Source organism: Anolis carolinensis, chromosome 4, assembly GCF_035594765.1.
Source record: "Anolis carolinensis isolate JA03-04 chromosome 4, rAnoCar3.1.pri, whole genome shotgun sequence".
Lineage (NCBI taxonomy): Eukaryota > Metazoa > Chordata > Lepidosauria > Squamata > Dactyloidae > Anolis > Anolis carolinensis.
In genome coordinates, this window is record NC_085844.1 from 28074854 (window position 1) to 28090589 (window position 15736).

The 15736-nt window shown below is 39.3% G+C and overlaps 1 protein-coding gene across 2 annotated transcripts in view; it reads left to right on the forward strand.

Annotated features, from left to right (window-relative positions):
• Positions 1-1818: 1818 nt before the first annotated feature.
• The window catches only part of rgs22 (regulator of G protein signaling 22), a 96567-nt gene continuing 82649 nt past the window's right edge, over positions 1819-15736 (forward strand). The window contains exons 1-4 of one of the 2 annotated variants that reach the window (XM_062980139.1): positions 1819-2265; positions 5829-5857; positions 10397-10459; positions 14658-14897. In XM_062980139.1, the coding sequence (XP_062836209.1) occupies positions 2241-2265; positions 5829-5857; positions 10397-10459; positions 14658-14897 (357 nt within the window). In that variant the 5' untranslated portion in view covers positions 1819-2240. The remainder of the gene's footprint in view (positions 2266-5828; positions 5858-10396; positions 10460-14657; positions 14898-15736) is intronic. The other variant, XM_062980140.1, reaches the window with a different exon arrangement.

The window sequence follows — 15736 nt, forward strand, 5'->3', positions numbered from 1 at the left end:
AAAGCTTCCAAAGAAGGAGCCTCCACCACAGTCCGGGGCAGAGAGTTCCACTGCCGAACAGCTCTCACAGTGAGGAAGTTCTTCCTGATGTTCAGGTGGAATCTCCTTTCCTGTAGTTTGAAGCCATTGTTCCGTGTCCTAGTCTGCAGGGCAGCAGAAAACAAGCTTGCTCCCTCTTCCCTATGACTTCCCTTCACGTATTTGTACATGGCTATCATGTCTCCTCTCAGCCTTCTCTTCTGCAGGCTAAACATGCCCAGCTCTTTAAGCCGCTCCTCATAGGGCTTGTTCTCCAGACCCTTAATCATTTTAGTCGCCCTCCTCTGGACGCTTTCCAGCTTGTCAACATCTCCCTTCAACTGTGGTGCCCAGAATTGGACGCAGTATTCCAGGTGTGGTCTGACCAAGGCAGAATAGAGGGGGAGCATGACTTCCCTGGATCTAGACGCTATTTCCCTATTGATGCAGGCCAGAATCCCGTTGGCTTTCTTAGCTGCCGCATCACATTGCTGGCTCATGTTTAACTTGTCCACAAGGACCCCAAGGTCTTTTTCACATGTACTGCTGTCAAGCCAGGTGTCCCCCATTCTGTATCTTTGATTTCCATTTTTTTCTGCCGAAGTGAAGTATCTTGCATTTGTCCCTGTTGAACTTCATTTTGTTAGTTTCGGCCCATCTCTCTAGTCTGTCAAGATCGTTTTGAATTCTGCTCCTTTCTTCTGGAGTGTTGGCTATCCCTCTCAGTTTGGTGTCGTCTGCAAACTTGATGATCGTGCCTTCTAACCCTTCGTCTAAGTCATTAATAAAGATGTTGAACAGAACCGGGCCCAGGACGGAGCCCTGCGGCACTCCACTCGTGACTTCTTTCCAAGATGAAGACGACGCATTGGTGAGCACCCTTTGGGTTCGTTCGCTTAGCCAATTACAGATCCACCTAACTGTAGTTTTGTCTAGCCCACATTTTACTAGTTTGTTTGCCAGAAGGTTGTGAGGGACTTTGTCGAAGGCCTTACTGAAATCCAGGTATGCTACATCCACGGCATTCCCTGTATCGACCCAACTCGTAACTCTGTCGAAAAAAGAGATCAGATTAGTCTGGCATGACTCTCCTTCGGGGAGATGGAGACGGGGTACAAAAATAAAATTATTATTATTATTATTATTATTATTATTATTATTATTATTATTATTATTATTTGTTTGGGAGGTGTTAGCTGGCCCTGATTGTTTCCTGTCTGGAATTCCCCTGTTCTCTGAGTGTTGTTCTTTATTTGCTGTCCTGATTTTGGAGTTTTATTATAATACTGGTAGCCAGATTTTGTTCATTTTCCTGGTTTCCTCCTTTCTGTTGAAATTGTCCACATGCTTGTGGATTTCAGTGGCTTCTCTGTGAAAACTCACAGCAGCCCAGCGAATTCGGGGATGAAACCCTTGGAGGACACACAGAAGGGTTTTCCTTTGCTTGGGAGGGAGACCAGCCAGATCTCAGTCCTTGTTGTATGTTTTTCAGACTGTATGTTCCAGAAGTATTCTTTCCTGACGTTTCGCCCACATCTATGGCAGGCATCCTCAGAGGTTGTGAGGTATTTCACAACCTCTCAGGATGCCTACCATAGATGTGGGCGAAACGTCAGGAAGAATGCTTCTGGAACATGGCCATACAGCCCAGAAAGCTCACAGCAACCAAGTGATTCCGGCCATGAAAACCTTGGACAACAGATCTCAGTCCCTCCCGGTGCGGCCGTCGCCAAGGCAGCCTCGGCTGTTGTCAAACGCATCACAATTGCGCCCGCCTGGGTTGGGAGAAATTATATCAAAAATAATGGCATAACCCTCTCATTGGCGCCCGAGACGTCTTGCCTGGATGTGGCGGGGAATTGCAAACGGAGGAACTCATTCCCAAGGCAGCTTTTACACTCTTGAAAGAAAGTTTGGAGAGAGGAGAGTCGAGGCGCAAAAGCTACCCAAAACCGCGCCGGCAAAACGAGGCGGGGAAAGACCTTGGAGCTCTTTCAATTATTCATTCATGCAGACCACAAAGCTGCTTCCCCTCCACCATTGCCTGCAGTAGATCCATAGCACAGCTCCAGAGGAGAAAACCCGCATCCACTCCACGACCGGCCTCCAAACCCTTCGTGCGCCTTCAGATCAGACCTCGAAGTTCAGTCCCAAGTTTCTCTGAGGAATCCGCCTGAGGACAATGAGGCTCTAACTCGGCGCCCGAAGTGGGCAGCTTCGCCATGCGAGAGAAAAGGCTGACCACTGGTATGTAGGAAGGCACCAGAGGCGCAGGGGAGCCACAGCTGCACTGTAGAACTAATGCGGGTTGACACCACTTTCATCACCATGGCGCAATGCTAGAGAATCCTTGGAATTGTGGCTTTACAGGGTCTATAGCCTGTGCTAAAAAGGAATGGCGCTTCATCAGACTACATAGCACTCAGCAACTGCAGTGAAAGTAGTGCCAAACTGCATTAGTTCTACAGTGTAGATCAGGCATGGGCAAACTTGAGCCCTCCAGGTGTTTTGGACTTCAACTCCCACCATTCCTGCATGTTATAGGGGCCTGCTAATGGAGGAGAATATTGGAAATAACTGCACCCAGTCTCTGGGTACATATCCTTTTGGTAATAAATGGCAATCATAACCTTAATGAAAAGGAAAAATGATGTCATATCTCTTTGGCAAATGTGAATCTCCATACACATGTGGAGACTGCCTTTTGAAAACAACTAGTTAAGAAAAGGATTACTTTGTTAGAAGTCAACCCTTTGAACAAGTGATATTCATAAGCATTCATGTAATGGCACACAAGTAACTCAGCTGTTAAACTGAAGAACCATGTCTTTGAACTGCCAAGGACAAAGACATGCCACTACAAAAATGTATTTGGTGAGCAGAGGATGGTTGTTTCTTTGCAGTTGCTATTGCCCAAAAAATGTGCATTCCCTTAAAACTTCTTAGTTTAAAATATGCACTCAGAGATAAAAATAAAACAAAGTCTTCTTTGAAAAATAACATATCTTGTTTACTCACAAACATCTTGTATTAATTCATCATACAGGACATTTTCTATTAAGGTTCAGTTATGGATAGAATATAGTTCTCTCTGTGTTGAGTATACAGCGTATCATTCTTCATCAATAGTCCATAGTCTTTAGGTATAGTTTTACTCACTGAAGTACATAAGTCATACTTCTCTAAACAGCAACATGCATCCAACTTCATTGAAGTCTGATGCAAAACATGCATCCACCTCCACTGAGGTGTAAAACAGACAGACGTCCGCCTCCGCTGAGGTGTAAATGTAGACAGACTACAAAATGGAGTCCTGAGTCTGAACATGCTTAGTACAATCACATGTCTATAACCCCTCCCACACCAAAGAGGTACAGTCAAACTGGCAAATCAACATACACATAGAATATATGTTAGCATTACATTAACAAATAAATAGTGAAAGGCTTGGGAGGTTGTTATTTCCAACAGAGAAAAGGGGCTTTTGTGGAAGAAGACCAATCTTAGAGGTTTGCTTTTTTACAAGAAGCTCAAGTTTTTGCATTTCCTACAACACCCCAGCTTATATTATACATTGACATTAATGTGTATGTTTATGTGTACAATTGGTCCCACATGCCCACAGATTCTGCATCCACAGCTTGACAATATTCCTGGGAAAAAAATTCACAAAACAAACCTTGATTTTGCCATTCTATATAAGGGACACCTTTTTCCTGTGCCATTGCATATCAAGGGACTTGAACATATCCATGTAGGGCCCTGGAACCCTAGTTCTTTTGATACCAAGAATGTGTGTTTGGGGATACATTTTGCAATACCTTAAAGGGCTGTCTTGGTCCCATACTGAGAGTAAGCCTGAGTATAAATTAAATAAATACATATCAGGGTTTCTTGGAGAGCTATTTTTCATAGGGTCAGCATAAGTCAAAGTCAACCTGACAGCAGTTATTAACAACACTTATGAATTGTTCACGTCCATTCCTTGTCTCTTTTCTATTTCTTCAGGGCTTTTTGCCTCTTCTCTTTGGCAGAGTGCTGGTGGCCCAATACATAGTGCTGTCTGAGGTTGAAGGGCAAGAAGGTTCTTTTTCCAATTCTTAAATGGGAGTTGAACCCAACTTCAGCACTGGGAATGGGACAGCATCTTTCACTGCCTTTCACAACAGAACTTAAGAGTGCGTCTGTGCTGTAGAATTAATGTAGTTTGACACCACTTTAACTCCTGTGGCTCAAGACTGTGGAATAATGGAAGATGTTGTTTTTCATGTTGTGTAGTCTTCTCCTGCAAAGAATTCAAATGCCTCACCAAGCTACAGATCCCAGGATTCCATAATGTTGAATTAAAGATGTTAACTTGCATTAACTCAAAAGTGTAGATTAGACATGGGCAAACTTCAGTTCTTCAGGTCTTTTGTACTTTACCTCCCACAATTCCTAACAGAAACTGTGGCAGTTCCTAACCCAAACACCTGGAGAGCCAAAGTTTGCCCATGCCTGTTGTAGATGCAATCCAAGTTAAAGAACCGGGAGCACATCACATGGAATATAAAACTATCCTACATTCAGAAATAAACAGAAGAGGTGCCCTCATGGTCTCCACCACTCTCTCAAATGGTTGGGCCAGTTCTGTGCATCCATGAATGGTGAGCATAGTGTTAGATTATGTGGTACAATGTTATTGTAATTTTGCTATTAAGGAGGAAAAATGCATTTATTTCCTGCCTCTGATGCCAAAATAAATTGACTAGCCACATGTATGTCAGGACAGGCACCATCTGCTGCTCATAATCAGGTAGCAAAATGTGCTCAGTCCTGCATTTCATCCTCTGTTGTCAGAAGTTTCACTTGAGACAAACAATATGAATCGCAAATAACCCTCCTAATGTTAAATTCCAGCTCCCTTGATCCTTCACCACAGGTCGGGAGGGATAGGGCTGATGGGAATTAAGGTCCCAAAACATTTGGAGAATCATACTTATCCACTCTAGTCATGAAATGACTTTTGAACAGCAATTTTGCAGCCACTTATCTTAATGGGATTTGTTTTTGAATGGAAATGGATGGGCTTGTGCTGTTAAGTTTCAGCTGTGAAAACAGTCATTAGCTGAATATATATTCTGACAATAGAAGGTTTTCATTTATACTATAGGCGAGGGAAAACAGCAATTCCATTTTCTGGCAAGGCACATAGGGTATTTAAATCTATTTTAGTGCTCCCTCTTTCCACACACTTACACAGTTAGCTCTCCACTTTCACTAGGATTAGGGGCACAAGACCCACACAAAACTGGAAACCCATATATATTTTTAAAATGCTATATTTTAGTAAAGTTCTCCAGAACAACAACACAGTCAAGGTCGGCCAGAGGTTGATCATTACCATAAGATCACACTAGAAGACCGAGAGTTTCCTAGACAGGACGTTTTAATCACATCTGTGAAAAATACAACCCACAAAAGTCAAAATCATAAATGTTGTACACATAATAGGGAGTTTCAGAGCATAGGATGGGGCTCTACTCACAGTTCCACAGGACCTATCTAACATCATCTCCCATATTATTGCTGCCATGTTGAAGTTCTATGAATGGGCTATTTGTTTTTAATAGATATTGGTCTAAACCAGGCATGAGCAAACTTTGGCCCTGCAAGTGTTTTGGACTTCAACTCCCACCATTCCTAACAGCCTCAGGCCCCTTCCTTTTCCCCCTCAGCTGCTTAAAAATATAAAATAACTTATAAAATAACTATAAATGCTTTGGTTGATTAATGTTCAATATTTCATTGTATTCTTATATGTGTTTCAGTGCCTCCGAGTATAAAAGAAGATGAGTTTGTAAGTAGTTGTTTCTATCTCAATAAAAAACAAATAGTTGGTGAAAATATAAATCTGACTATTTCAACTGTTGTCACAGAGTTAATATAGAAAATAATGCATTCAATAAATCAGAATCAGAAACAAATCAATAGATTTCTTTAATGTGTTATTTTTTATTTTAACTAACAGCATGATTCTACGCATCTTTTCCTGGAAATGGGATTGATGCAGCTTTGTTGTTGTATTGTGTCTCCAAGTCATTTTTTTTTACTTACAACGACCTTAAGTTTAATCTATCATGGGGCTTTATTGGCAAGAATTATTAAGTTGTCCATTGTCTTCCTCTGAGGCTGAGAGAGTATGACTTTGCAAAGGTCACCCAGTGGGTTTCCATGACTGAGTGGGGATTTGAACTCTGGTCTTTCAGAGTCCTAGTCCAGTGCTAAAATGGCTATAGCATACTGGCTATTTGTGTAAACATGTACGGTATATAGAATTAACAGTTTTAGACATAGTCAACATTGAAAATACCAGGAAGATGGAAAATTAATTTGAAAACTACGATTACCGTATATACTCGAGTATAAGCCAACCTGAATATAAGCCGAGGCACCTAATTTTATCACAAAACTGGGAAAACCTATTGACTCGAGTATAAGACGAGGGTGGGAAATGCAGCAGCTACTGGCAAATTTCAAAAATAAAAATAAATATAGATACTAATAAAATTACATTATTTGAGGCATAAAATTGTAATTTATGATAATAATAAGACTTTAATAAGATAAGACTGTCTAAGTCTGATTACCTATATACTTGAGTATAAGCCGACCCGAACATAAGCCAGCCAGGATCCTCACTCTAGTATAAGCCGAGGGGAGCTTTTTCAGCCCTAAAAAAGGGCTGAAAAACTAGTCTTATACTTGAGTATATACAGTAATTAAACTATCAAAGAATATATTTTTTATAATTTTTTATTCCGGTTGTTTATATATACATAGTTAAAAAGATACAAGAGGTATAGGTAAATATGTATAAGTATGGAAGGAAAATAAGGGACTGGGTTTGGGGGATGGGATTATGTGATGATGGAAAGGTAAGGAGAGGAGAAGGATTGGTAGTGACGGGGTAGGGCTTTAGGGATGAAAGTCTTTGTGATCTTCCGTTTTTTACCCTTTGTGGTAAAATCTTCATTTCTTGTCTGATTTTCCTTATTTTTTGGTCTCCTTCATATTTTCAGTTCTTGGGTACTCCTTTTTGTTTGTTATTCCTTTGCCTTCTTTTTATATTCTTCATATTTCTTCCAATCTGTCCTTCTTATTGCTTTGCCTCTGTTTACTTTCATTAAGTGCATTAATTTGTCCATATCATAGATTTCGTTTAGTTTATCTAACCAGAGGTCTTTTGTTGGGATTTCTTCTACTTTTCAATATCAAGCAAAGGTTATCCTTGCGGCAGTCGCTATATATGTAAAAATGATATCTTTATTCTGATTAAAATTTGTTATGCTCTCTGTTAATCCAAGAAGATAATATTCTGGTTTCATTGGGAATGTTTTTTGCAGTATTTTTTGTGTTTCTTCGTGTATTCTCTTCCAAAATTTTGTTGTTTCCAGGCAACTCCACCAAGCATGAAAATAAGTCCCTATTTGTTTCTTACATTTCCAGCATTTATTTTGGGTATTTTTATACGTTATTCCTAATTTTTTGGTGTTATGTGCCAACTATCAAAGAATACTAACTAAGATTCCCAAACTATGCAGAGTCTGACTATACGTACTTGTAGTATACCTCTCATATTATGCATGCCAATTTAAAATTAGCTTGTAACCCTGTTTCCATTTAAGGTAAAGGTTTTCCCCTGACATTAAGTCTAGTTGTGTCTGACTCTGGGAGCTGGTGCTCATCTCCATTTCTATGCTGAAGAGCCGGCATTGTCCGTAGACACCTCCAAGGTCATGTGGCCTGCATGACTACATGGAGCGCTGTTACCTTCTTGCCAGAGCAGTACCTATTGATCTACTCACATTTGCATGTGTTCGAACTGCTAGGTTGGCAGAAGCCGGGGCCAACAGTGGGAGCTCACCCTGCTCACCAGATTCGAACTGCCAACCTTTCGGTCAGCAAATTCAGCAGCTCTGTGGTTTAACCCACTGTGTCACCGGGGGCTCCTGTTTTCATTTACTCAGGAATTTATCCCATTGATCTCAACAAGATGTATGCCTGAGTTAAGTGTTGTAGAGTGAAGCAAAGTGATAGATGCTTTTAGTTTTTACTAAGATGTTAGATTTTACTATGCATGTTTTTTCTATGCATGTTTTTCTATGGACATTTCCCCACTTTGATAGCATGATTTAATTTAATTACTCTTAGAAGCGTAAAAAGGAGGAAGGAAACAAGGAATATAGCAGTACATTTTAAGACTGGTTTTATATTAGCACGAGCTTGTTTGGATGCCACTGAAGAAGTTAATCTCAAAGGTGCTACTGCATTTCTTTTTTTCCTCCTCCTTTTACGTTGCAAGAGACTAACATGGCTATTTTTTCAAAATTACTCTTAGAAGCAGTTTTGGTTTATACAATCTTAATGTCATATTTTTGAAATAACTGAACAGATAGGAAAAATGCTTAGGTTCTAATTGCAACTAAAAAGTGCATTTATAATAAGAGCCATCAGTTTGGAGAACCATCTTGTTATATCACTCTGCTGTCATATACTGGTTAACTGTCAGTATTTCATTTACAATACTTTATTTTACCGTTTTTTTTAAAGCAATATAAAAGGAGTCTTCTTTCTCCTATATCTCTACAAAGCCTCAGTGGTCATGAGAACGCATGCCCACTTTTTGTGTCCCTTCCACAGTTGGTAGAGGATAGTGTATAAACCCCATTTTCAATATTGTATTGACTGCTGGCTGAGACAGAAAACTAAAATAATTTATGAATATATATTTCACCTACTTCATTGATGAATGGGTTGGTACATTTTGCTCCAGTTCCAGGCAATTGATATTGCTTCCTGTAGCCACTGCCAGAAGGCAGCAGGACTTTATGTTTGTGTGTATGGGTCAAAGAACTTGGTCATAAATCTTGGTGTATTTGGCCTAAATAGAGGAGAGGGATTCTTAGAAGGATCTGAAGTTACAGGGCAAAGAAACAAAAAAGAGGTATTCACATCAGTTAGATCAGGCATGGGCAAACTTCGGCCCTCCAGGTGTTTTGGACTTCAACTCACACAATTCCTAACAGCCGGTAGGCTGTTAGGAATTGTGTGAGTTGAAGTACAAAACACCCGGAGGGCCGAAGTTTGCCTATTCCTGAGTTAGGATGAACAGTATCTCAGACGTTTTCCCCAACTCTTTCAACTTACTTTCAGATCAACGATTTTCTAGAAGCCCTTAAATTGTAAACCAGGTGTAAGAATATGTGGCTTTTCAACTGTTGTTAGACGTCATCAACTACTAGCCTGAGCCATTAAAGCCAACCACAGTTAAGAATATATAGTCATCATGTTGATTAACTGTCTGCCAGTAATATTTTGGTCCCTTTCTGAAGCAAACCAAGTTGCTGTATTTCACTTTATCTTATGCAAGAGGATTCTACTGTTTCTGCACTGTTTGAAGAAGTACTTCATTTTCTCTGTTATGTATTTTCCACCATTCACCTTGGGTTCTAGTGTCATATGAGAGGGAAATAAAATTTTTCTAGAATGCATATATTACTTGCAAATTTTCTATCATGTCTCCCTTCACTCACCAAGCTAAACAACCCTAAATATTGTAAGGTGTATAGATGTATGTAATTATATATAGGGTTAAGAGTACTATACTCATAATCTCAGGCAATGTGCTCATGGGATAATATACTCACAATATGAAAGCTGGTATGGTATAACAGAGAGCCCCCAGTGGTGCAGCAGATTAAACCACTGAGCTGCTGAACTTGCTGACCGAAAGGTTGGTGGTTTGAATCTAGGGAGTGAGGTGAGATCCCGCTGTTCGCCCTAGCTGCTGCCAACCTAGCAGTTTAAAAACATGCAAATGTGAGTAAATCAATAAGTACCGCTCCGGCGGGAAGGTAACGGCACTCCATAGTCATGTCAGCCATATGAGTTTGGAGGTGTCTATGAACAACACTGGCTCTTCAGCTTAGGAATGGAGATGAGCACCAACCCTCAGAGTCGGACACAACTAGACTAAATGTCAGGGGAAAACCTTCACCTTTACCTATGGTGTAATATTTTAAACAGTGGACTGTGACTTTGGAGACCGGAGTTCAAATTGCCACTCAGCCATGGCCACCCACCGAATGACCTTTGGAAAGTCACTCTCTCTCAGCATCAAAGCAGCTTCCTCTGAATAAACCTTTCCAAGAAAACCCTGTGATAGTGTTATCATAAGACATATAACATCAACAACAAATTACTTGGTATGAGGGTTTGTATATACATTTGCGGGAAGAGAAAGATTGTTGCATACTGCAAATTGCTATCCTTCTTAGAAGTAACCCATTCTTATTCCATCCCTCAGTTAATATTTGTGCCTTTCCTATCCCCGCAGGAAGATTATTTAGCTACTGATGACATACTTGTGGACTTCTTTAATGAATTCTTGGGTCTCCCGGTAAGTACGTGATCTTAATTCTTCATCAAATGCTTAATGTGAATATCAAGATAAAGGATATTTATATATTTGTATCCCAACTTACTCTTAACATAGAGGCATGGGCAAACTTCAGCTCTCCAGGTGTTTTGGACTTCAATTCCCACAATTCCTAACAGCCTACCGGCTGTTAGGAATTGTAGGAGTTGAAATCCAAAACACCTGGAGGGCTGAAGTTTGCCCATACCTGGGATATAGAGACTCAAGGCAGCCAACACCAAACATGTCACAAAACTGTGTAAGACAGTAACATCACATCTATATTCTTAATGCAGGACAGATACATTGGTTGCCCAACCTTTCCCATTGCTTCCATGCCATTGCAAATTCTGAGTTGCATTTCCAGAGCGTGAGCACATGCAGTTGCCCATGGAAGTCTCCTGGAGAACAGTCCTCTGAAACAAATTTGACTGTGTAAAGAATTATGTCATGCCGGAAACCCCAATGTGGATTTCTAGGTTGAGAGAACAATGCTGCAAGGCATGTCAAAGCACTGAAATGGAAAGTAGCTGTTGAGAAATCCTGACCTCATCATAATTTGATTTTCTCAGGAGACCTTCCTCTCCTCAACATTAATACGGTTAATGTGAACATTTTATATTTCCAGTTTTACTCTGCTGCAGCTCATCACACGATTTATTCAGTAAGAATGTGACGCCCCTGTTAAAACATCATTACACTTTGGCTTTTTATCTTTGTTATGCTTATGCAGCTGTTGCCTAGAAACACACCTCAGGTACAAGCATAGTATATAGGCAAGAGCTTATGAAAGAACTGCATAATGCCATTTGACCCAGAGAAGCATGTGCTAGATCAACGTTTCTCAATCTGGGGATCAGGACCCACGGAGAGGCTGCAAGGGGGGTGTCAGAGGGGTCGCCAAAGAACATCAGATTGTTCTTTGATTGTAGGTTAACTATAAATCTCAGAAGCTACAACTCCCAAATGACAAAATAAATCCCCCCAACCCCACCAGTATTCAAATTTCAGTGTATTTGTGCCAAATTTGGTCTAGATCCATCGTTGTTTGGGTTCACAGTGCTCTCCGGATATAGGTGAACTACATCTCCCCTAAATTACTGTAAATTCCTCCCAAATCCCTCCAGTATTTTCTGTTGGTCATGGGGGTTCTGTGTGGGATGTTTGGCCCAATTCTATGTTTGGTGTGGTTGAATGGGCTCTTTGATTGTAGGTGAACTATAAATCCCACCAACTACAACTCCTAAATGTCAAGGTCTATTTTCCCCAAACTCCACCGGTGTTCACATTTGGGCATATTGAGTATGTGTTCCAAGTTTGGTCCAGATCCATCATTGTTTGAGTCCAAAGTGCTCTCTGGATGTAAGTGAACTACATCTCCAAAACTCAGTCAATGTCCACCAAACCCTTCTAGTATTTTCTGTTGGTCATGGGAGTTCTGTGTGCCAAGTTTGGTTCAATTCCATCATTGGTGGAGTTTGGAATGCTCGATTGTAAGTTAACTACAACTGGTGTAGTAAATGGTGGGGCTGGGCTGTGGCGCAGCTGGCTAGTAACCAGCTGCAATAAATCACTACTGATCAAGAGGTCATGAGTTCGAAGCCTGGGTCAGGTTAAGCCCCCGACCATTAAATAGCCCAGCTTGCTGTTGACCTATGCAGCCCCGAAAGACAGTTGCATCTGTCAAGTAGGGAAATTTAGGTACGCTTTATGCGGGAGGCTAATTTAACTAATTTACAACATCATAAAAACTGCCAGCAAAACACGAGGAAAGGAATGAGGAAGTACAGCCACTAGTGGACAGTGAAGTAATAGCTCCCCCTGTGGCCGGAATTGTGAAGCTGGAAAAAAAATGTTAAATGCCTCTGTGTCTGTCTATATATGTTGCTTGTCTGTTGGCATTGAATGTTTGTCATATATGTGTTCATTGTAATCCACCCTGAGTCCCCTTCGGGGTGAGAAGGGTGGAATATAAATACTGTAAATAAATAAATAAACTATAAATCCCAGCAACTACAATTCCCAAATGACAAAATCAGTTCCTCTTCAACCTCTTCAATTCAAATTTGGGCGTATTGGGTATTTGTGCCAAATTTGGTCCAGTGAATGAAAATATATCCTGCATATCAGATATTTACATTATGATTCATAATAGTAGCAAATTACAGTTATGAAGTAGCAATGAAAATAATTTTATGGTTGGGTGTCACCATAACATGAGGGACTGGATAAATATATATTTCACCAACTTCATTGATGAATGGGTTTGTACATTTTGCTCCAGTTCCAGGCAATTGACATTGCTCCCTGTAGCCACTGCTGCGGCATTAATAAGGTTGAGAACCACTGTGCTAGATAGAAAAAGGTGGCTTGTAGCATACGTTGACTCTAGAGTTAGATATCTACATCTAAAACGAATCTATAAGTTGGCAGGCTTTATGGATGCAACCATGCAATACCCAAAAATGAGTGTACATAGATGGGCATCTAATGGTAGATCTCTGGGTGAGTTGCAATAGATAAGAATTTCTGACTTCTTTGTTGTTTAACAATAAGATGTATCCCTTTACAAAAAAGCAATCCTATGGCTCCTGGCCATGGTACTTAGGGAATCTTGTGTGTTGTAATTCAAAAGGGAACTTTGCCAAACTCTGCACAGAACCCCTTTGCATGTGTGGGGCTCAGTTCAGAAAAAACAAAGCCCATTATTGGATAGCGTCATGTGCCTTTGATTAACTTTGGCGCTAAATACACTAATGAAGGCAATTGGTTGTTTCATTCCATTCCTGCATATACCTTGTAAATGATTGGTGGCCAAGCATCCAAAATGACAATATGATTTATATTTTAAACATTGTTATTGGCATATGTTTTACTACATTAAAGGAGCCAGATGTTTTCAATTTGGCTAATTGGAATGCGTGTTGGAAAATGGGCCCTTGGACTCCATTGCTAGAAGCGGAATTAAAAATAGATATGAGTGATTAATTAATGTTATCCTTGGTTAGTTTTCTATGTAAATATCATGTAACTAAAAGGATCTCGTGTCTATTCAAATCGTTCCAGATTGCAGAACTACGTGCCTCATTTGCATGTTCACATAAGTTCGCAAGGATTCAACACTTTGGAATGAGGCATCGATTCCTTTTTTTAAATTAGGTATTCAAATAAAAAAACAATGAAATTTCAAACTCAAAATATGCATTAATGCATTGCTAAGGCAGAGCATGGTTGTGATTTTTTTTTCCTGTGGGGAGGCAGGGATGAAGTTGAAAAGGTCAAAATCACATAGACATCAAACATAAGAAGGTTAGTTTGGAAAGAAAGTTCTGGTTCATTTAATATCTTAGGCTAGGAGGGAGTTTATGTCTCCTTAATGGATATTACAAATAATCTGGGAAAGGATGTAATACATGTGATTACAGTAGAGTCTCACTTATCCAACACCCACTTATCCAACGTTCTGGATTATTCAATGCATTTTTGTAGTCAATGTTTTCAATACATCATGATATTTTGGTGCTAAATTTGTAAATACAGTAATTACTACATAGCATTACTGCATATTGAACTACCTTTTCTGTCAGATGTGTTTTATAACATGATGTTTTGGTGCTTAATTTGTAAAATCATAATGTAATTTGATGTTTAATAAGCTTTTCCTTAATGCCTCCTTATTATCCAACATAGTCGCTTATCCAACATTCTGCCGGCCCGTTTATGTTGGATAAGTGAGACTCTACTGTACATGTAATAAGAATGTAAAAAATCAAGATATAACAACTCTGATAGCATTGATTTCTATCTTATTGATATTCTTTAATATAGGCAGAGCAAACTTTGGCCATCCTTTGGAGAGGTTTGAGAACTGTTTTAATGTTTGAATCTGCAGAAAAGAGTGTAGGAACGAAGCAGTGATCACCAAGAATGTTTCCGGGTTACTATGAATCAATTAATGGGGACCACAGACTTAGAAAATTAGAAAGAAAGAAAAACAAAGCTCTTATGTTACTTTAAATGATAAGTTAATCATCCAGGAGAAACCCCTTAAAATACTGAGTGGAATTCCGACACATCAAGCAATTGATAAAATGCATGGCAGTTATACTGCAGCCTATCGATTGCTTTTTTAAATATTGCTAATGATTGTTTTTTTCATACTTAAATATTGTCGTTGTAGACATTCGCAGAGGCAATTAAATATAATCCTGATTTTGGGATTTTTGAAGTCGCTAGTGATGCTCCAGGAAGGATAGAAAATCAGCTGAAAAAGTTGCTATATGAACAGAAACCTCGGAATCCCATTTATGATGTTACAAGGCCAACGAAACCAGAAATTCCTCTTTCTAAAGATCCCAGTCGCCCACTATTACCACCACCACCACCATACTTAAATGTTGATCTGAACTATGTTGCAATGGTAAGAATGTTTGCTTGATTATTATTTCTCTTCCTCCTCCTCTTTGTGAGATTAGTATTATTCATTTGCATTCCACAAAGCATCATACTCCAGCTGTTCAAAAATCTTCTATTAAATATAGTTCTGTGTTTTAGTACTTACCGGTAATAAAAACTGTGGATGGCACTGCTATCTTGGAAGAGGCAATCTTTCATGACTCACACAAGAGGAAAAAAATCTCAGGGAGATTATATTTATTTATTTATTTATTAGTGACATTTATATCTTGCCCTTCTCACCCCGAAGGGGACTCAGAGTAGTTTACAAGTTATAGGTACATACAATATATTATATTATTGGTACAGCACAATATAAGCATTTAATATTACTATATTATACTATCTACAATATATCTGATATCTACTCAGACTTGTTTGTGTACCATTTAGAAGAATAGGATGTCATTTGTTTTATAGTTCACTAGCTGTGCCCGGCCACGCGTTGCTGTGGCAAAGTGGTGGTGGTATTGGTTAAAAATTGCTGTGTAATTTTTATTTGACGTTATTTGCATTTTTTAAATTAATTTTATTGTAAGTTATATTTTTATTTATTATATTTTATTATTTTCTTGTATTATTTTTAGTTATTTTCTGTTATTATAGTATTTTATTGTATTAATTTTTAGTGTTTTTTATTATTTTTATTGGGTTGCTAGGAGACCAAGTTGGAGGAGCTTAGCCGCCTAACTGGCAGCAAATGGATAAAAGCAATTATTCCTCTCTCTCAAATTAGGACTTTATTTTTCTTTTCTTTTTGTTGTATCAACCTAGAGGCGTGGATGATGGGTTGTGTTGTCAAAT